The sequence below is a fragment of the Neophocaena asiaeorientalis genome, unplaced genomic scaffold, assembly GCF_003031525.2.
Source record: "Neophocaena asiaeorientalis asiaeorientalis breed wild unplaced genomic scaffold, Neophocaena_asiaeorientalis_V1.1 scaffold192, whole genome shotgun sequence".
Classification (NCBI taxonomy): Eukaryota; Metazoa; Chordata; class Mammalia; order Artiodactyla; family Phocoenidae; genus Neophocaena; species Neophocaena asiaeorientalis.
This window is the reverse complement of record NW_020185326.1, coordinates 4,372,942-4,395,706: the sequence shown is the minus strand read 5'-3', so window position 1 is coordinate 4,395,706 and position 22,765 is coordinate 4,372,942. Positions and strand designations below refer to the sequence as shown.

The 22,765-nt window shown below is 46.9% G+C and overlaps 1 protein-coding gene across 1 annotated transcript in view; it reads right to left on the bottom strand.

The window, feature by feature from the left end:
* Positions 1-22,765, bottom strand: part of GABBR2 (gamma-aminobutyric acid type B receptor subunit 2) — a 354,769-nt gene that overhangs the window by 39,198 nt on the left and 292,806 nt on the right. The window contains exon 13 of the mRNA XM_024734390.1: positions 14,410-14,532. Coding sequence (XP_024590158.1) covers positions 14,410-14,532 — 123 coding nt within the window. The remainder of the gene's footprint in view (positions 1-14,409; positions 14,533-22,765) is intronic.

Below are 22,765 nucleotides of genomic sequence, written 5' to 3'. Positions count from 1 at the left end.
GAGCTCTTAGGAAGGGCCCACAGGTTGTGTCAGTGTCTTCTGAACTGAACTGAGCATCTGTGGGTCGTGTGAAGTATTCCACCCTATGTCAAGGTCAAAGTGGCTCAGTATTTGCAGTTTAATCCACTGTTACTTTAGGGAGACACTCCAAGCCAAACAGTGGCAGAAAATAATGAACATCCCACCAAGTGGCCAACAGTTCTATTGCAGAGCCACTGTGGGTGTCGAGGTGCCCTGACACTGTGGTTCCCTTGCCCCTTGCTTCCTTGTTGGTTTCTGTGGTTGGTGGCTTCCTGCAGCTGTTTTTTTAACCCACCTAAAGTTCTGGTCTGCAATTTGCTCACCCTCTGCCTCTCAACTGCAATGAAAAATGCTACAGAAATAGAAAACTCGTAGTTTTTCTTTCTTTCCTATTCCTTGCTCTCTGACTTCCACTGGGGAAACAATTGTTCAAATGATGATTCAAGGACTTTCAGGAAAACATGAGACTGGAGGGGCTCATTCAGCTCTGTGGGATCCACACATGTGAACCTTCCCAGGCCCCACCCCCAGTCTGAATTTCCTTTATCGCCATCACAGTCTCTAGCTGGGAATTGGGGTAAGGGTTGGTAGGGGCCATGTGGACTTCAGGTTTCTTGGATTCAGGTTTTTCTTCCCTCATTTTTTAGCCTTAAATGTATTGTCCTGGGTCGGTTTCTAACTCTGGTATCCAAAGTGCAGTCCTGGGCCCTTCCTATAGGTTGGTGAGGCTCTGGTTCAGAAAATTTCAACCCTGGCTGCACACCAGAACCCATGGCAATTTCTAAAAAATCCCAATGTCCAGGCTTCTTTCTAAATCAATTGAATCAGTATTTCTGGGGGGTGTGACATGAGTACCAGTATTTTGAAAAAGATCTTTTCTGGGGTGATGTGGCCAGGATTGAAAACCACAAATCTAGCCTATCTTTATGTAAAGAACTCTTACGACTCAACAACAAAAGGATAAAGAATTCAATTAGAAATGGGCAAAGGACTTAAGTAGATATTTCTCCAAAGAAGATATACAAATGGCCAATAAGTACAGGAAAAGCTGCTCAACATCATTAGTCATTTGATAGTCATTCTCATCAAAACCACAGTGAGATACCATTTCACACCTATAATCAACCAGGATGATTATAATCAACCAGGCAGATAAATAACAACTGTTGGTGACAATATGGAGACACTGGACCCCTCATGCATTGCTGGTGGGAATGTAAAATGGTGCAACCACTGTGGCATGGTCTAGCAATTCCTAAAAATGTTAAACAGAGTTACCATACGACATAGCAGTTCTACCCATCTCTTTCTTTCTCTCTCTCTCTCTCTCTTTCTATATATATATATATATATATATATATATATATATATATATACACACATACACACACACACACACACACACACACATACATACCCAAGAGAACTGAAAACATATGTTCACATAAAAACTTGTACATAAATGCTCAAGGCAGCATTGCTCATAATAGTCAAAAACTGGAAACAACCCAGATATCCATCAATTGATGAATGGATAAATGAAATCTGGCACATCCATATAGGGGAATATTACTGAGCCATAGAAAGGAATGACGTATCAATACATACTACAACATGGAAGACCCTTAAAAACATTATGCTAAGTCAAAGAAGCCAGACACAAAAAGCCACATACTGTATGATTCCACTGATATGAAATCTCCAGAGTAGCCAAATCCACACAGCCATGAAGTAGATTATTGGTTGGCAGGGGCTGGAGGGAAGGGGAGATAGAGGGTGATGTGTAAAAGGAACAGGGTTTCTTTTTGGGGTGATGAAAATTTTCTGGAATTAGATAGTGAGGATTGGTTGTATAGCCTTACGAATATACAATATTAAAAAACACTGCAGTATACATTTTAAAACTGAACTTTATGGTATGTGAATTATATCTTAAAAAAAAAAAAGATAGGGCTTCCCTGGTGGCACAGTGGTTAAGAATCCGCCTGCCAATGCAGGGGACACGGGTTCGAGCCCTGGTCCAGGAAGATCCCACATGCCACGGAGCAACTAAGCCCGTGGGCCAGAACTACTGAGCCTGGACTCTAGAGCCCGCGAGCCACAACTACTGAAGCCCGCATGCCTAGAGCTTGCGCTCTGCAACAAGAGAAGCCACCGCAATGAGGAGCCCGCGCACCGCAATGATGAGTAGCCCCCGCTGGCCACAACTAGAGAAAGCCTGCGCGCAGCAATGAAGACCCAATGCAGCCAAAAAAAAAAAAATATATGTCTGCCATGGAGAATGGCTTGGAAGGGTCTATGAGTGGAAGCAGGGAGCATGCTTAGAAAGTTGTGGCAACAACAATAAACAACAACTTAGTGGCCTACACAATAAAGGTTCTTTTTTTTTTTTTGCGGTACGCGGGCCTCTCACTGTTGTGGCCTCTCCCGCTGCAGAGCACAGGCTCCGGACGCGCAGGCCCAGCGGCCATGGCTCACGGGCCCAGCCGCTCCGCGGCACGTGGGATCTTCCCGGACCGGAGCACGAACCCGCGTCCCCTGCATTGGCAGGCGGACTCCCAACCACTGCGCCACCAGGGAAGCCCAACAATAAAGGTTCTTTACTCATCATCCCTGTTGTCCATTGTGTGTCAGCTGTAGTTCTGCCTCATAGTGGCCCCTCTGGGATGCGAGATGGTGGGAGATGATGGTACTTTGGTCCTTGGTGGCAGCAGTGAAGACGGACAGAAGTGATGGATTAGGATAGGATTCGACAGTAGAGTATGCAGAACTTCTCAGAGAATATTTCATTGATCTCATAATAAAATTGCCCTAAGACTGGCTTCATTCAATTGTTCAACTGATATTATTTATTGAGTGTGTACTATGTGCCAGGCACGTTTGCAGGTGTTGGGGATACAGCAGAGAATAATATACAACTCTGCTCCCTCCCTATTCTCATGGAGCTCACATTCGAATGGGGGGCAGCAGCTGTGACAGTGATTAGGAAGTGGATGGGAGGCACTACAGTAGTCATTATGGCTGAACATCGATACCTGGTTCTTTCTCTCCTGGGCACATAGTAGGACTGCTCTTTCCTGCCCCACTGAACCCATGCATGGAGAATTAACATGATAGGGCCGATGAAATATGAGTGGAAGTGACATGTGGCAGTTTGGAGTGGAAGCTTTAAAAGTCACTTGCCACACACTCTTTCCCGTTGCCACAAAAACTGTCCCAGAAGGTGCCCACTGGCTGTGTCCTGGAGTGAGGATGCTATGGGCGGAAGCTACAATGGATCCTCTATGAACAAGTGCTATGATGAGTGAAGTCTCTGTTGTTTTAATCCACTGAGTTTTGTTGCTGTTGTTGTTACCACAGCAAAACCTAGCACACCCTGTTCTCTCTCACTGTTCACCCTCTGAGGGACATTATATCCAAACACGATCCTGGCTCATATTTTAGAAAAGTAAGCCCAGTAAGTCAAACGTAAGACCAAGAGTCTGCAGACATGTGTCACGGAGAAGACGACAACCCACCCTGTGTGCATTTAATTTTGCCCAGCAGACTGCAGTCCCCGAGGGATCCTGAGCACAGCATACAAGAGGCCCCCCACAAACGCTGAAGGAGCGCCGGGATGACACATCATTTCCAAAGAGGTGGGTTGGCTGGAATTCCCCCACAAAAAAGAGGGAATGCTTCTGTGGGTGCCACAGCCTGTGTTTCTGCCAACATGGACATGGGGGAAAATCATCAAAATTTAAAGGTAGTCTTTGCTCAAGAACTGGAATGGCTTTAGCAAGACACAAGTGGTCAGAAGAGGCCAGTATTGCAGATAATTTTCCAGCTGTTCTGCTCCATGGCACTTGAAAATTCCTAGTAAACAGCCCACCCCCTGCAGAGCACCTGGACAGGTAGAGACCAGAGAATTTCTTGCCTCAGGGCTGTCCCCTGGTGCAATGGCTCTGCATCTTTTGCTCTGTGTCCTGAGGGGCCTCCGGATCCCAAGTACCTCCTGAAGACACTAGGGAAGCCAGTAAGGAAGCTGAAATAAACTGCAGTCTCCCATGGACCTAAGATACCTTCTGAAGCAAGATGTTCTAGAAACCTGGCTTGGCTGGCAGAGCTGTCTGTCCATACCTGGGGTCCACAATGCTGCTGCAGCTGGGGCCCTTGCCAGAAGGAGGTTGTCTGCAGGCATCTTTAAAACGTCTCTTCGGCATATCATTCCAATTAAATCTCATCTAGCATTTTCATTTTCATAACTTAATCTGGAACTTACACCTTGCCTCCTCTCCCAAAGGGGCTGAGGCAGCACAAAATAAAAGCCCCAACACAACAGGACAATTAAAAATAAAGACAAACGATCAGAAGGCGAGATAATCCTCCCCGAACCTGAGAAAAGATGGTTATTGTGGCTGAGTGTTGAATTTGGCTCCAACTTTCTGGCAGCCAAGGTTAAAAAGAAAACAGAGTGGCGTATTCAGTTATGATTGCTTGATTGAAGGAAGGAAGGAGATACAAGTTCATGCGGGTGGTGGTGGGGAAGCACAGCTCATTTCCTGGCACTAAAGTCTGTGAGGATCTATCCTGTGGATCTTTATCTCAGGGGCATTAAGTCACAAACTGAACAATAGCCTTTTATGGAAGATGCTGAATCATTCTTCAATTGGCAGCTTTAGCCCCGTAATTGGGCCCTTGATAAAAGGTGAGGGTGTAATATTAAATTAAACTGCAGCTTGGCAAAGCCATTTCTTGGAGAAGCCGGCTTAATGGGCCCAGACAGATGGGTTGAATTCGGACATATGGAGGCATGGGGAGAGAGTTCTAGGTGGAGGGAACAATTTATTCAATAAATATTTACCGAGCACTTACTGTGAGCCAGACCCTGCCAGTGGGTGCTGGGGACACACGGATGTCCTTGGTCTCTGAGGAGGTCACAGACTAGGAGGGGCCAGGTGCACAAATAATTACCACTGTTGTGACCAGATGAGGGGGCCAACAAGGGTGAGGCGGGGGCCTAGACAAAGGCATCCAAGGAAGCCCACTGTTCCAAATGCTCCTGGAGAAGACGCTTCTGACTGCCTCTTGAAGGTCAAGTAGGAATTTTTTACATGAAGACAGGGTATTGGGGTGGGAAGGAGGGTGTTCTGGGTAGAGGAGGACAGCAAATGTAGAGGCAGGGAGAGCGTGTGACGTTTTGGAGACGTGCCATTAATAAGGGGAGCTGAACAAAGGGAGCGAGGGAGGCCGAGAGATGAGGCAGGGGAGGCAAATGAGGCCAGGTCACTGGGTCATCGAGGTCCCCTTGAACTGCTAAGGAGTGAGGGCTTCATCCTCTAGCTGATGGCAAGGATTTTTTTTTTTTTTTTACATTTTTATTGGAGTATAATTGCTTTACAATGGTGTGCTAGTCTGCTCCATAACAAAGTGAATCAGCTATACATATACATATGTTCCCATATCTCCTCCCTCTTGCATCTCCCTCCCTCTCCCCCTCCCTATCCCACCCCTCTAGGTGGTCACAAAGCACCGAGCTGATCTCCCTGTGCTATGTGGCTGCTTCCCACTAGCTATCTACCTTATGTTTGGTAGTGTATATATGTTCATGCCTCTCTCTCGCTTTGTCACAGCTTACCCTTCCCCCTCCCCATATCCTCAAGTCCATTCTCTAGTAGGTCTGTGTCTTTATTCCTGTCTTACCCCCAGGTTCTTCATGACATTTTTTTGATGGCGAGGATTTTAAACAGCAGAATGGCATGGTCAGAACATCCGATGGTGTAGTCCTCTCCTGGGAGGAGTTAGTCAGGCTCACTGGGGTGGCTCTCAGCTCATGAACCCACCCGAAGTCCTTGCAGAGTCCCACTACCCTGCCTGGGGCGAGATCTGCATCCGGGTGGGGCCTGAGGATGGCCATCCAGAACCCCATGGATGACTATGGATGAGAGACCTGTCCTACTGTTCAGGGCTGGTGGCGATGACCCATCACTTGGAATGTGACCCTGGCATCAAAGCCTTGGGCCACCAGGCTGCCCATGTGCAGCCCAGAGAGCAGGGTTCACCTTGACCCTTAGCATGCCCCTCACCCTGGACATTCTGTTGTCTCTTTTTTCAAAATAAATAGTGTGAGATGGAGCTTGGACAAGCTTTATGAAGATACCAGACATTCTGAAAGTGTCTGCTTTAGGATTGGATTTTTTTCAGAGCAGCTGTAGAGGAAGGCAGAAGATAAGAGTTAAAATTATTTAAAACTCTATGTATTTGCCTCTTCCAATATCCATTTCCATAGAAACATAACTGAAATAAGATGCCAGTTTCAGAGCCAAGGGCGGTCCATGACTTCCAGATACCCCATTTGCTTCGAAAAGCACGGTCAAAGCATAGAATATGGAGGAAAGGCTGAAATCCTCCTCTGTCCCACACTGCCCTTTACTTGGTCACTGCCCTAATGGCCAGAAAGGCACAGAACCCAGAACACAGGTGGTTCTTGAGGCGGGCTGTCAGGCAGCCGGTGTGGACAGCTTGCTGCCATTTCTGTAAGTGAACGTCACACACGTACGGAGCTCCCGTGGGTGACCGACTTGCACGTGGTTCTGTCTCTGCTGCAGCCTGTCTGGGAAGTGGATGGGGGGAGGCTCAGGGAGCAGAGGCGGCCTCAGGATGCTGCCTCAGTGGCTGCCTGGGGCTCTGTGGGGGTTCGACATTGGTGCCCTTTAGTGCTGTCCGCCATCTCCTCTCCATTTCAAAACCATTTCAGAATGGTCAAGTGGAGGCGTAGGTGGTGGCCTGGTAGAGAAGAAAGGCTTGGGAAAAAGCAAAGAATCCTTCCACCTAGATTCACAGGCTGTCTTCACACCATCAGTATGCACTGCTTTCACCTCAGGGGAAATTATCTCAAATTATTTTCCTTAAAAGCAAAAAAAAACCCACCAAAAACAATAACCCACATGGGTGTGTGTGTATATGCACACACATACACAGTGTCAATTCTTGGTTTTCATCTTACTTGATCTAAAAGTAGCGTTTGACACGCTTCATCAAAACTTCCTCCTTGAGACATTTTCTTCATCTGGTTTCCTAGACACCAGACTCATCTGATTTTCTTTCTGTCTCTATGGTTTCTCCTTCTAGGTCTCCTCTGCTGTTTCCCTTCTACTGCCTGGGTCTCCAAACATGGGAATAATTGAGGGTCTGTCCTTGGTTCCTTCTTGTCTACATTTAAATGCCTCCCAGTGCTCTCACCCAAGGCTTTGTGTCATCTATATGCTGACTGCATCCAACTTTCCATCTCCAGCCCACACCTCTCCCTGAACCCCACACCCGTACGTCCAATACCTATTCACCATCGCCACTAGTATTGTAGGTATACAAAAAAGGAGAGTTTTTCCCTTTTCCCAAGAATATAAATTGTATTTTAAAAACCTTTTTAACATACTTGGCAGATTTATCCACCCCTGCTACCTGTGAAACGCAGAAACAGCCAATCTTCCCCTCAGACTCTGTAAAGCAGAGGAAGCAAGGTGCAACGCAGGAGTACTGAGGACGGGGCCAAGTCATTGGGTGGAGGGTGAGGGAGCCTGTCAGTCCTTGCCTTGGTCTGGAGCGTTCATCTCTGGAGACCCCTCCTTCCTTCTTCAAATTCCTCCCCGTGCAGGAACAGCTTTCTCTCCCTTGCTCCTATCTGTGGGCAGCCCTCTCTCCTGGCTACCCGCTTTGTTACTGACCACTACATCAGAGTCCCCTGCCCTGGCTTCTCCTCTTGTTCCCATCACTGCTTAGTTATTCCTCGGGCTCCAGTCAGGACATCTTCACTCTGACTGTGACCACTCTCTGGGAGACCACACTCATCCCCACAGCTCCCATCCTCAATGTATTAACTGCCCCTCCCCCAAATCTCTATCTACTGGACAAACTGCTCCCTTGTGCTCTAGGACCCTGAATCCAATCTTCTTTCTGCCCAGAAATGAACCCCTCACATGCCCTCCAAAACCCACTCCTCATTCTGCACCTGACCTCGGTGATGAGGTTCGCCATCCACCACCCACTCAGAAATCCGGGCATTGCCCTTGCTGCCTCCCTGCCCTCCTTCCCCCTTAGAGTCAATTAATCACCAAGCCTTGTCACGTCTGCTTCCTTATTATCTCTCCAATCCACCCACTTCTCTCTGTTCCCACTGCAACTGCCCTGCTTTAGGTCGCCATCGGCTCCTGCCTGGATTACTGCAGAAACCATCTCTGAGCCACTGCTGGGCCTTCAGCCTCACCCCTTCATCTGTTCTCACCCTGCCGCCAGGTCAAATCTGATCATGTCACTCCCTGATTAAATGTCTTTCATTTTGAATTTTAAACTCTACTGCTTAGCACACAAGGTCCCTAATGACCCGGGCTCTGCCTGTGTCATCATTTGTCCTTCCTGTCACCTCCCCAAAGGCACCCTCAGCTTTGGACAGCAGAACCACTTTGTATATCTTTTTAAACCATTTAGGAAAAAAAATGATATACTAACATCACGTTTAATGTTGAGAAGCTAGGTGCTTTCCCTCTGAGATCAGAAACTAGGCAAGGTTGTTCTCTCTCACCACTCCTATTCAACATTGTACTGGGAGTGCTAGCTAATACAAAAATAAGACAAGAAAGGAAATAAAATGCATATGGATTGGGAAGGAAAAAACAAAATTGTCCTTTTGTCAATGACATGACTGTCTATGTAGAAAGTCCCAAAGAATCAACAAAAACCCTCCTGGAACTAGCAAGCAATTATAACAAGGTTGTAGGATTCAAAAGACTTTTGTAAAAACAAACACAAAAACAAAAGCACAACACCATTTATATTAGCACCAAAAACAAAATAAAATACTTAGGTGTAAATCTAACAAAATATATATAAAATCTATATGAGGAAATCTACAAAGCTCTGATGAAAGAAATCAAAGTAGACTGAATCACACAACAATGTAAAGCAATTATACTCCAATAAATATGTTTAAAAAAATAACAAAAACAAAGTAGATTGAATCAAAGTAGATTCCATGTTCATGAATAGAAAGACACAATATTGTTGAGATGTCAATTTTCTCCGACTTGATCTACAGAATCAATGCAATCCTAATCAAAATCCCAGCAAGTTACTTTGTGGATATTAACAAACTGATTCTAAAGTTTATATGGAGACTTTTTATAAAAGACCCAGAATAGCCAACACTATACTGAAGAATAAAAGTCAGAGAACTGATATTATTCAACTTATTTGACTTCAAGGCTTACCATAAAACTATGAATCAAGACAGTGTGGGATTAGTGAAAGAACAGACAAATAGGTCAGTGAAACAGAATCAAAGTCCGGAAATAGACCCACACTAATACAGTCAACTCATCTATGACAAAGACACAAACGCAATACAGTGGGGAAAGGACAGTATTTTCAACAAATGGTGCTGGAACAACTAGACATTTACATGCATAAAAGTGAATCTAGACAGTGACCTTGCACCTTTTACAAAAATTAACTCAAACTTGATCACAGACCTAAATGTAAAACACAAAGCTATAAAACTTCTGGAAGATAACAGGAGAAAATCTAGGTGACCATGGGTTTGCCAATGAGTTTTCAGATCACACCACCAAAAACATGGTCCATGAAATAAAAAATTGTTAACTTGGACTACATTAAAGTAAAAAATTTCTGCTCTGCTAAAGACAATGTTAAGGGAATGAAAAGACAAGATACAGACTCAGAGAAATTATTTTCAAAATATATATATGATAAAGTTCTTGTATCCAAAATATACCAAGAGGGAATTCCCTGGCGGTCCAGTGGTTAGGACTTGGTGCTCTCACTGCTGCGGCCCTGGGTTCAATCCCTGGTTGGGGAACTAAGATCCCACAAGCTGTGTGGTACGGCCAAAAACAACAACCACAAACAAACAAAATAGACAAAGAATTCTTAAAACTCAACAATAAGAAGACAATCTAATGAAAAAGTGGGCAAAAGATCTGAACATATACCTCACCAAAGAAGAAATACGTGTGGCAAATACTATAAGTATATGAAAGGATGTTCCACATCATATGTCATTAGGAAATTGTACATTAAAACAACGTGGTACTACCACACACTTATTAGAATGGCTAAAATCCAAAATACCGACAACACCAAATGATGACGAGGATGGAGCAACAGACACTCCCATTCATTGCTGATGGGAATGCAAAATGGTACAGCCAGTTTGCAAGACAGTTTGGCAAAACTAAACATACTCGTAGAATATGATCCAGCAATCCTGATTCTAGGTATTTACCCAAATTAGCTGAAAACTTATGTCCACATAAAACCCTACACAAAAATGCTTATAGCAGCTTTATTAATAATTACCCAAACTTGGAAGCAACCAAGATGTCCTTCAGTGGGCAAATAAACTGTGGTGCATCCATACAATAGAATATTATTCATTGATAAGAAGAAATGAGCTATCAAGTCATGAAAAGACATGGAAGAATCTTAAATGCATATTGTTAAGTCAAAGAAGCCAGTCTAAAAAGGCTGCATGGTGTAAGATTCCAACTATATGACATTCCGGAAAAGGCAAAGCTATGTAGACAGTAAAAGGTCAGTGGCTGCCAGGGGTTGGTAAGCATAGAGGATATATCAGACAGTGAACCTGTTCTGTATGACACTGTAATGGTAGATACATAATTTTATGCATTGGGCAAAATCTATAGAATGTACAACACAAAGAGTGAATTCTATGTAAACTATGGATTCTAGCGAATAACAATGTGTCAGTATTGGTTCATCAATTGTAACAAACATACCACATAATGCAAGATGTTAATAATGGGGGAAACTATGGGGTATGGGGTGGGACATATATGGGAACTCTCTATGCTTTCTATTAAATTTTTCTGTAAACCTAAAACTGGCCTAAGAAATAAAGTCTATTAATTAAGCATAAAAACTCCTTTAAAATGATCAACATCATGTATTTAGAACAGTATCTAGCACATGACAAGTGCTATATAAATATTTATTATGTACAAATGAATAAATGTGGAGCCGGGATGCCTCCAGTCGGACTCCAGAATCAGAGTTTCATTCCCTGGACACTTGCACTGAGAGAATCTCTTCCACGAGTTATTCTGGAACTCTTCTGTTATTCTCAAACCCTTCATCTTGTTTATTTACTTCCAGCTGCTATCAGAATCTGTGCAATCTAAAGTGACTGTACTTATTTGCATGTTTACCGTCTGCACCCCACTAGCTGGTGGGCCCCATGAGCTCAAGGTGTCACGCTGTTGTGCTCACCTCTGTCTCCCCAGCGAGGTGAGGTCTCCCAGCATGCGGCGGTGCTGGGCTGGGTGGTGCGGCAGAGTGATCTATGTGGCCCAGGAGGGGTGGGTGGGGCAGAAATGCACTCAGCAGGGGTGAACAGCATGTTAAGTGTCCTGACAGGGGATGCCTAGATGCTGGGGACCGGAGTGGGGCAAAGCAGGCGCTTAAATCTGTGGAGCTCAGGAACACATTGGCTAATACAGGGGCCTGGAACTGAAGTTCATTTACTTGTCAGAGAAGGTTCTGGAAGGGGGGACAGCATGGGCAAAGGCTTGAAAGTGCAACACAGAGCAAGGCCTGTGACTGGCATCCTGAGGTGTTTAGAGTGTCCAGAACGACCAAAGGCATCCGAGGTAGGTGTGGTCTGAGGGGAGGAGAGAACAGACCACAGAGATCTTTGATCACCTATCCCCCAAGCATAAACGTTCTCTCTCACTGGGGGTTCTGGAGCAAACAGCCCCTTGAGGAGAACTTAGGACCCCTTAGTCCCTGGGCACACTGTTCAACCATGATGCTGAGTCTCACAGAGGAGGGTCTGAGGGGAATCAACTGATAGTTTAGCGATGTTCGGCGGAAAAATGACAATAAACCGACAGGGCTGTGGGTCGACAAATCGAAGGTTCTGCTACCATGGCAACAGAATGACAGGGCAACCCTAAAATTAGAGGAGAAACGAGGATCAGGCCAGGAAAGGTTTAGAGAGAAATCTCCACAGATACTTGGAGGGAAACACAGAGACAAGGTGTGGGGAACTCGAGCCAGGGATGTGGCTCTCCTCCAGCCACCCCCCTTCAAAAGTCTAGATGCTGCGGGCAGGACCCCCTTCCTTCCCAGGCTCAGTTTCCTCATCTACACAGAGAAGCACTTCCGTGGCACCCAGCTGCTCCTCAGTTTGAAAACCATTCCCTGAAAGGTCTGGAATGGGCTTGCGTTGTATGTGCGGAGCCATGGAGAGCAGCAGTACTTACTACAGAGAGCAAGGAAGAAAGGTAATGTGGGGGGTAGCAAACTGTTCCTCATACTTATGGTCTGCACAAGGTCTACCTCCTGTAAACGGTCCAGGGGGACAGGCTTCCTGGATTTATTTCCAGAGACGCCGACTCTAGCCCTGCAGCCTCTCCCACCACAGCCAGATCCCAGGGGATCCTGTGCACGCTCCACCCCGAACTTAACCTTGAGCGGAGGTGACAGTGCCCTGCCTCGCCGGCTGCCACTGGGCTCGGCATCAACCTAGCGGGGTCTGCTCTCTGCCCATCTGCCCCAGCTCCAGGTCCTCCCGTGGGCTCCGCCTGACTCGCCTTTTCTCCTTCCCTGATATCCTGGGCGCTCAGTCGCCCGTTACCTATTTTTAGGCTTCGTTTGCAAAATGTGAAAACACTTCTTTGCCCAACCCACTTCACAGACCAGTGACCGAGTGTCTGTGGATACACCTGAAAACTATGAAGTGCTGCTGTGTATTGAAAGGCAGGGTGGGGGAGTGGGGGAGATGATAGTTGGTGGTGTTGCCACTAACCGCTAGGTGACCTTGGGTGCCTTATATAATCTCTCTGGGTTTCTGTTTCCTCATCATTAACATGGAGTTCAGGATAGCACCTATTCCACAGAGTTATGGTGAGGATTCAGTGAATTAACACACACATCTAGCTACCAGCATCACCACTGTTATTACTGTTATTGGCGTTATTGCTTGTGATTATCATCACCCCAGGCTCTCCCTAGCCAGGGGGCCCGGTTAGCCAGTAACAGCCCTTCCTCCTGTTGATAGCCTGTCTGGGTTTCCAGATCCTGGTGGTGGGTGGCGAATTCCCCTGGGATGGAGCTGGGGGCAGGTCTGCTCCTTCGCCAACCGTGCAGATGAGTGATGACCAGATGTCACCTCCCCTCTAGCCACAGCCCGTCTGTGCGAGTGACTTCAGCTGAGCTCCTGCCCCCTTGGCCCATGAGCACAGCCAGCGCAGGTCTGTCCTCTGCCAGGTCTGATTGTGCCTGTCTGGAGTCCCGCTTCCTCCCCGGATGGACACGTAAGGCAGTGAGATGGAGGCGCACAGCCTTAAATCCTTCCCCTAAATCTGTGCTGTCAGGAAATAGCGTTCTCTGCCACTGCTCCAACTGCATAACTTCTTACCGGGCTGAGCGAACCCTCTGCCTGTCTCCAGACAAACGAGGCCCGGCATCTTATTTGCTAGAAAACCCTTCTTGTCCAGAAGGATAAAAACCTCTGTCTTCAATGCATAAAATGACTGTTTCCAGTTTAGTTTTATTGATAAAATTCACACTAAATCCCACAAAAAGATTTCCCTAATAGTGCAGTGAGAGAACTGGAGGAAACTCCAGTTTTCTCAATAGAATCTGCTACACTGTAGGGAAGTCATACTGTACAGCCACCGCCGTTCAGCTGGCTCTTTCCGACAAAGGCATGTTTAACACTTCTAGGAGGAAGTCGACAAAACTACAACTTCCCTAATCTTGAACTTCTCTAACTGGAGCATCCTCGGAAGACCAGTGTGAGTTAAGAGCAAGGCCCAACGCAAGACTACTAAAATAAATATTTAACGGTACTTTTATGTAAGGTTCTTCTTTTTGGCAACACATCACTTTGAAGATCCTCTAGTAACTGGAGGAGCTATCAGAGTGTTTATTCCCTACTAGCACTCCTTAGGGAACTCACTTTAAAGGAGAGATTAAAAATGCAATGTAATTTCTAGGCTGATGGATCATATAAATGGGGGCTTCTACAATGTGTAGAGAATATACTGGTTTAAACGACCCAACATTTCCCCTCAATTCTGCATATATTAATACACCTAGACAAATTCTTTCACCATTTTTTTCCAGGAGTGAAGACCTTATATTTGGCCCTCCTGAAATAATATATGTCTCAAATGGAAGGAAACGGAAATAATGAGACGTTCCTGATAGGGAACGTGGACCCACGTGGACCTGTGATGATTTCCCCGTAACCACCTCGATTTCTTCTCAAGAAGCGTACCTGGGGCAGTAAAGGAGATGTGCTGCCTTGCCGTCCCCAGGGGGCGCCTGGGAGCAGCATAGGCCTCCGTCCTGCTGGTGCCAGGTGCTTACCTCCATGCTGTACCTCTCCACTGTCCTTCTCAGGGGGTCCACAGCCTGCCAGCAAATCAGGATGCACAGGTCAATCAGCAGCATGCCCCCAACGATCACGAGCAGTTTCTGGTCCTTGATGATCTGCAGAGAGGGCAGGGGCAGAAGGAACGTGAGAGAGCTTCCCAAACAGCAGCCGAGGGGCCAGGTCAGGTGGGTGACTGAATGGCGTCACCCCCAGTTTGAAAATTTCCTCAGACTCCCCATCGCCCTCAGGATAAATCCAGCCAAGCTCCTTTGCTTGGCATTCAAGGCCTTTCATGAGCTTGGCTTGTCCATGCCCCAAACACACACATATACTTAGTTAAATTTGAGGACTCCCAGGTTCTGGCCCTGCTGTAATTTTCACCCCAGGCCTTTGTGGGTGCTGGCTCTTTTGTCTCGAACACTCTTCTTTCTATGTGGCAAATAATCCTTAGAGACCCAGATTCATTTCGCCTCCTCCACGAAGCCTCCCTAACTCCCACAGCAGAACTAACTACTCCCATAGCACTCTGTTCCCATACTTAATCATACTTAATAAGTTCAATACTTATACATATGAATAGTAATAGTCATAACTACAAGAAAGAGAATAAATACAAATGCTAACATTTAGTGAACACTTACACTGTGCCTACCTCTAGGTTGACTGTTTTACATACAGCATCTCATACAAAGGCAAATACTATTATTATTCCCAATTTTCAGATGAAGAAACTGAGGCTAGTGCTGGGGGCCAAGTAACTTGCTCAGTGGAATATAGATACTAAGAGGTGAAGCCTAGATTCGAACCAAGCTCCTCCTCTCTCCAGAGTGCACACCCTCAAACATTTACAGCACCTACCAGGCTCTACAGTGACCAGATGCTATATTAAGTTGTATACACATCTGCCCTCCTCAGTAAACTGGGGAACCCCTGACAAAAGGGAAGCCTGTTTTATTTATTTGTTTGCCCTCAGCACCTAGCAGGGCCTGGCATGCAGTCGATACTTAGAAGTTTGTCTGGTTGAATTGAGATGAAGGAATATATAAAGAAGAAATATAATTCCCATCCCACTTTTCAGCTTGGGGTATCTTTATTACACTGTGAAGGTCCCACCCCACTTTATGTCCGTTTGATGGAGATTGGCCTGGGGACAAATGCTGTCTGGGGCAAAGCTAACCTGTATTTCACTCATTGCACGTTTATGTGTCCTCACCCCCCACCCCAATGCCAAACAAAAGCTAATGTGATGAAGTAGTTCTAGAAAAGACTATAGAAAAATAAACAAAACTGAAGCAGAAGCTTAAGAAATATCGCCAGGTCTGGCTTTTAATGATTAAAGCCATCCTTAAAGGAGAAATAGAAACTCAAGAGACTTCTCTGTGGCCAAACTGTGAAAAGAACAAGAAAGTACTGCTGAGTTACTGCCAAAGAGATCAAATCCACCAAGACCACTTTACCTGGGGGTGGGGCACTGGCAAAGCCCCCCTCTGAGATTTTTCAGAAGCATTCAGTGAACCGCTGATAGCTTGTAGAAACCTGGTTTAACCCCTGCCCTCAGGGGAACCAGGCAGCTCCCTGTTAGCCTTGAGAAATTGGGCCAAAGGGAAGAAATGCCTGAGGAGCTGAGGACTTGGAGGACAGGCTGGAAGGGACCTCCCTGCTTGATGCTCACCCAGGGCTGTTTGAGCCCCAGGCATTTGTACACACTGCACCTGACCCCTGGAAGTTCCTTCCCCCACCTTTCTGCTGGTGCCCTCCTACCCTGATTTCAAGACTGAGCCTGAGCAGCTGCTCCTCTGTGAATCTGGGCGTGCCCTGCATGGGGCCCATGCTGCAACTGTGTTCCTATCAGAACCGAGGCAGCGATCATCCAGTCTCCCCTCTGTGCCCTGGTGCCTTGTGCAGGGGCTGGCTCTCAAACTTTCTTGAGGAACATGTGGAGAATGAATGAATGAGCTCTCAGGAAAAGGCCAGGGGAAAGTGGTGCTGTTGAGCAAGTTCAAGGTCACTGTCTCCTGCCTAGGGCTCAGGTTCTACTTCCTATAAGGCACCACCTGCCGCAGGTTCCTATCCTTTCCCAGGCATTTGTAGGTGCTGGTTCTTTTGTCTGAAACACCCTGTTCTTTCTGTGAGAGGCTCTGTGTGGCTGGGTGTGCATGGGGTCGGTTGTGGGTGGCTGGAAACAGGGCTGGCTGGAGAGAGAGAGCCTGCACGACATGTGATGGGGCCTCATGGGGGCCACTGGAGGTTTAAGCGTCTTTAAGCATCAGCGTGATGGGGAACTCTCTGCAGCATTAAGGGGTGAACCTGAGGCGGGATCCTGCAGTAGGAGGCCAGTTAGGCGCTGGGGCCATTGTCCTGATGAGGAAGGATGAGGCCTGATCCAGAGCAGTGACTACCAGATGGGCAGGAGGATGTAGATGCCACAAGCACCGGGCAGGCAGAGTTGCGGGCCTCAGCCTCTCAGTCCTCTCCCCTCCCCAAACTTCCCCAACCAGCAAGTGCCAGCACCTCCAGGTCCCTCCCTCTCTGCCAAGTCTTTCCCACGAGACATAAGGGGTACTACTCTCCCCACAGTCTAACTCCCAGGAGGCAGTGAACTTGAACTTGCTCAGCAGTACCACTTTCTCCTGGCCTCTTCCTGAGAGCTCATGCATACAGGAGTACGGACCACCTTACACTCCAGCACACCACACCTCAGGTCTGTTGGGACTGCACAGTCTACACTGGACAAGAAGTAGTACATTGAAGGGTAGGGCTGAGAAACATGGGTTGGGGCCACCCTCAGTGAGCCCCTACAGGGGAGAGACCTCCCTTCTGAGTGGATGCTGCACCTCTCCTGATGCTGCCTGAATAGGGAAGGCACGCATGCAGCACAGAAGATGAGCATCAGAATTTCTCTCTGGTAAATATGAGAGTCAAGTCCTCCCAATTTTAAGGCTCACGTATGAAGTGTGAGGTAGCAGAGTGGCAGTGGAAAGACAGGACCTGGGATTATGTGGACCATCCCTTGTGACCTGGTGTGACCCTAACAAATCACTTCCTCTCTTATTCTGCATTTCTGATTTGTAAAATGGCAAGGAGTGGGGAGGTTCACGTAATATCTCTAAGTACGGTGCAGAAAAAGAACACCGTTTTGGATCTATAAGACCTCATTCTAATCCCAGCTCTTGTGAAATGTTATCTTGATCAAGCTGTATGACTCTGTTAGGCTTATTTCCTCCTCTAAAAGTGAGACCGGTGAGCTCTAAGCTGCAGAGTTGGTATAAGAGTGAAATGAGATGATGTATGGAAAGCACCTAGCACAACATCTGGCTCAGAGAAGATGCTCAACAAATGGGCTCTGTAGCTACCATTACTTGGGTTTTGAGAATGCATGGTTCTGTGTTTATGTGGAGGACAGTGACATCTAGGGGCAAAGTGTGATACTGCACCTCAGCTCTGCTAGACTCAGGGCTAATCATCACACAGGCCCAAGGTGGGAAGATCTTGAGAGTAACAGGAGAGGACATGTCTAATTTCCTTTTGGTACCATTTCCAAAGCCTGGCACTTGACCACTGTTTGTGACTAAATGGATTTAGTTTAAGTAGTTATGGATCACATCTGATTTATTAATCACAGGAACATTTATTGAGTGCCTACTCTGAATCAGGTTCTTTTCTAGGCACTAGGGCTGCAGCAGTGAGCAAAACATGAATATCCTACATTCACAGAGCATGCATGATAGTGGGAGACTAATAATGAATAATTATACAAATACCCCATACGTATACACAATACAATGCTAAAGAGAGGTGACAAAAATAATCTTTTAAAAAAGATCTAAAAATTTAAATTTAAAAAATAGCACTGACCTAACCCTACAAAGTCTGAGCACCATAGAATACTAGAATTAGGCAAGGCCATGTCTCTAGTCTCACCTCAGCTTCCCTGACTTCCTTTCTTATTTTTCAGCTTTCTCTTCAAAAGCTGCACAAACTTTCCTCGGTTATGTCAGTGCACACTGATGCCATGAAACCGAGTTCTCTCTCTGAGGCTAGGAGGTTACTTGTGCTCCATTCTCACTGAGTGAGAGATGAGAGTGAAGGCACCCAGCAACCATTAAGCACCCAGTTCTGGCATCAGATCTGAGTTTGAATCTTACTAACTAGCTGGGAGACCCTGGTAAGTTTCCTAACCCATCTGAGCCAGTTTTCTCATCTACACAATGGGGGATGATGACCACACAAACCACTAGATTACCAGAGCCTGGCTTACAATTACTGTTCAACAGATGTTAGCTATTACTAGTAAACATCACTTCCCATGGTTGTTTAGAGCAGAGATCAGCAAACTACGAATTTGGGCCACTGTTCGTCTTTGTAAATAAAGTTTTATTGGAACACAGTCATATCCATTTGTTTATGTGTTTGCCTTTGGCTACTTTCATTCTACAATGGCAGTGTTGAGTGGCTTGTGAAGCCTAACATAGTTACTGTCTGACTCTTTACAGGAAAAGTTGGCCAACATCTTCTTTTGGGAAAACGGCATTTCTTTATTTTTCCAAAAAACTTCAGCTATTTTGACTGATTCAGACTGGCCTTCTACTAGGACCAGCTTATTGCCTACTTCCAGGGACGCCATTCCAGAGGGAATACAGTGTGAATGGTGCCCCCTGGAGTTGTACAACCGGAGGCCCTGCCTTCCTGCCGTCACTCAGATGATGGACACTCTCTTGGCATTTGCCTGAAGCTGAGCCTGGATGAAGGTCTGAGAGGATGGCCCTATGTTATTATTTGCAACCGTATCAAGTCATATATGTAGTGAAGTTTCTTTGTCCTCAGAAAACATCTGCCCCCACAACATCTCATCTTTGAGTTACCGCTCTAGTCTCAACGTTCCAATTTGGTCCTAGTAAGTGAAGAGGCAGAATAAAGACTGTGTTAGTGGGCTTCCCTGGTGGCACAGTGGTTAGGAATCCGCCTGCCAATGCAGGGGACACGGGTTCAAGCCCTGATCTGGGAAGATCCCACATGCCTCAGAGCAACTAAGCCCGTGAGCCACAACTGCTGAGCCTGCGCTCTAGAGCCACAATTACTGAAGCCTGTGCGCCTACAGCCCGTGCTCTGCAACAAGAGAAGCCACCGCAATGAGAAGCCCGTGCACTGCGCACAGCAACGAAGACCCAACGCAGTCAAAAGTAAATAAATTAAACAAAAAAAAGACTGTGGTAGTGAGGCTTCTCAATTCAAGATTTTACGATTGATACTATAAAAATACTGAATTTAGAAGCATTAAGTCACCACATGTCAATACCTCCTTTAACAGGCTTCTTTTTCTTTAATGTCTTTCAAATGTAGCCATATGGGGTGAAGTTTGTGTATGTGTGTTTGGGGAGGGTGTGACATGGTGGGTGGAGGGAGGATGAGGTGGGAGACAGGGAAGGAAGAAAAGGGTAAAAAGACTGAAAAAGAAGTGTGAGATTGCATTTTCAGATTTAGGTAAATCTTGTATATGTGTCAGTAAAAAAAAAAATTAAGGGCTTCCCCAGTGGCTCAGTGGCTAAGAATCCGCCTGCCAGTGCAGGGGACACTGGTTCGAGACCTGGTCTGGGAAGATCCCACATGCTGCGGAGCAACTAAGCCTGTGGGCCACAACTACTGAGCCTGCGAGGCACAACTACTGAGCCCACGTGCCACAACTACTGAAGCTGGTGCGTCTAGAGTCCATGCTCCACAACAAGAGAAGCCACTGCAATGAGAGGCCCGCGCACTGCAAGAGTAGCCCCCATTCACCGCAACTAGAGAAAACCCGTGCACAGTAACAAAGACCCAATGCAGCCAAAAATAAATAAATAAAAATTTTAAAGTGCATAAGAAAAAACATTAAAAGAAAACTAAGAGGCTCACTTTAAAAAAAGTTTAAACTTAAAAAAAACCAATAAAACAAAACAATGACAATAAAAACCAACCTTGGCTATGTAAAATGTTGGAGTCATGGAGAATTCAATCCCAGTTTTGACCTGCGACTGCCACAACCCTTTAAAAACAATCTCGTTCCCAACTTGAGTTTCTGATCTGTGAAAGGTATAAATTTCTCTTCTATACCCTTAACCTCCTCTAATTTGGCTGATAAATGATACTCAGCTGTAGCGCCACAACACTTTTCCTGGAATAACTGGAAAGCCTAGAGCAAAAACTGTCTCACACTGGAAAGGTGTATTCATGTGGCCTAAATCATTTTCACAACAGGCTAAACTGGTGACCAAATCTTGTACTCAAAGCCTTTGGCAGTTTTTCAGACAGGCCCCTTCCTGGATGCGTGGGCCCACCACCTGCCTGGGCTCTCACTTTGCCCAGACCCCTGGGGTGGGGAGAGTCCCCTTGTCCCAGGCAGCCCAGCAGGCTGTGGCCACATCACAGCCCCAACTCCTATGGCGCTTTCAGACAACTGAACTCCTGAAGTCTTCCCTGGCATGTTTTGTCAATTGTTGCCAGACAATCTGAGTGTTCTTGCTTAGTGATCACATGAGTAATAGAAAATAAAGGCCAGTTCTCCATTGCCAATAATAATGTGCATGAATTACATATTGACACAAAGAAACGAACACTGTGATTCTTCAAAACCAGGATGGACTTGTCATAAATGGCAGAGCCACAGAGCATGAGGGGCCCAAGAAGTTACCTGGTGGCTGTCAAACTTTGGCTTGTATCCGCTTTGCCAGGAGGGCTGGTGGAAACACACGTTCCTGGGCTCCAGGAACCTGATTCTCAGGGCTGGGCGAGCTGAGAAAGCGAATTTCTAACAAGCTCCCAGGTGATGCCAACAATGCTGCTGGTTCAGCTTGCACTCTGAGTAGCCCTGATCTAGACCAGAGGTCTCCCACTCTGGCTGTATATTAGGATCACCTGGGGAGGTCTAGTACTCCCAATGCTCAGCTCCAGCCCGGAGGTGTGGGCTGGGCTGGGTTACTTCTTGTAGTTTTCAAAAGCTCCCATTTGATTGTAATGTGCAGCCAGGTCTGAGAAGGACCAGGTGGCCAGGCTCCTCATATTACAGACAGGAGGGAGTTGTCACAAATGCTCCTGAGCCCCAGTGAGAGGAGGGATTTCCAGGTGAGCACAGGCAATGGGTGGCAGAGCCGAGCTCTTTCCTCCCTCTAAATGCAGCCCATAATTGTCCTAAGGTGGTCTGGTGTGGGGGAGAGGGTGAAGGGAGGGCACACCCCCGCCCCCATCTGGAGAGCAGCTCCCTGGCAGTGAAGGGGCAGGCAGTGAGGCTGATGAGTGAGAGGTGCCACTGGGCACCAGGCAGAATCACAGCTCAGGAGACAATGCCATTTCAATACTTCACCCTTTTACAGATAACGAAACAGAGGCCCTGAAAGATGAAGAGGTTTGCTGAAGGACCCATGGCGGGTCAGCAGTGAAGCAGGGAGTAGAAGCCTGCTCTCCGGCTGTGTCTGCTGGCCCTACCACCTCAGGCTCACTTGCTGTCTGCCACAGGCGTGATGGCTTATGACCCAGGTAATTGGATGGCAAATGCAAGTTTGGGATGAAGAACTGGAACAACAGGCACCACGTTCCAGAGCGGATGAGGTCACAGTGCAGGATTTTCAGAGGAGATGTCTGTAAATGGGTTATACACCCATCAGGGATTTAAAAAGTGTGTGTGTGGGGGTGGGGAGAGTTGAATCAAGAAGAGGATTTTTGGAAAGACGTGTCATGATGCTATCTCACCTCATCCCCAGGTGAGAGGACGGGGGGTATGCTTCCTCCTTGACCTCAAATCAAGAGGGAGGCTTAAGGAGAGCACTCAGATGGCTTGATTGCTAAGGGCTCCCTGCAGCCTGGGGGACCTGGTGAGCTGATGCCTCACTCCTGCCTGAGAAACCCACGGGAGGATAACGGGCCAGTTGCTCCATGGATGGAGCGGAAGAGGGGAAGTGGCTACAGTGGGATCAGCCACACTCCTTGAGTTTGTAGGAGCGAAGGATGTGTGAGTGCTTCCTGAGCACCAGGTGTGGGCCCTGGGCCAGGTAGAGCTGTGTGGCCTGCCCAAGGCAAGCTGGAGGGGCGGGCCCAGGAGTGGGGGACTGCCACATGTCTGTGGAAGGAGCCACAAATGGCCAAAGGGGGTAGTATTTCACCCATGTTGGGGCCACTGCAGGAGAGTAAATCCCAGTAATGGGGGCTTTGAAAATTCCACAAAAGGACTCCATGAGAGCCTAAAGGGTGTGCTTAACCAGTGCCAGGCCCAGCAAGATGGATGCAGCTCCTGGCAAGTGAGGTCCTTCCTGCCCCTTCCACCACTCGAAGCCCCAACTCAGGAGGGTTCAGAAACCTTGGGAATGGGATGGGGAAAACACT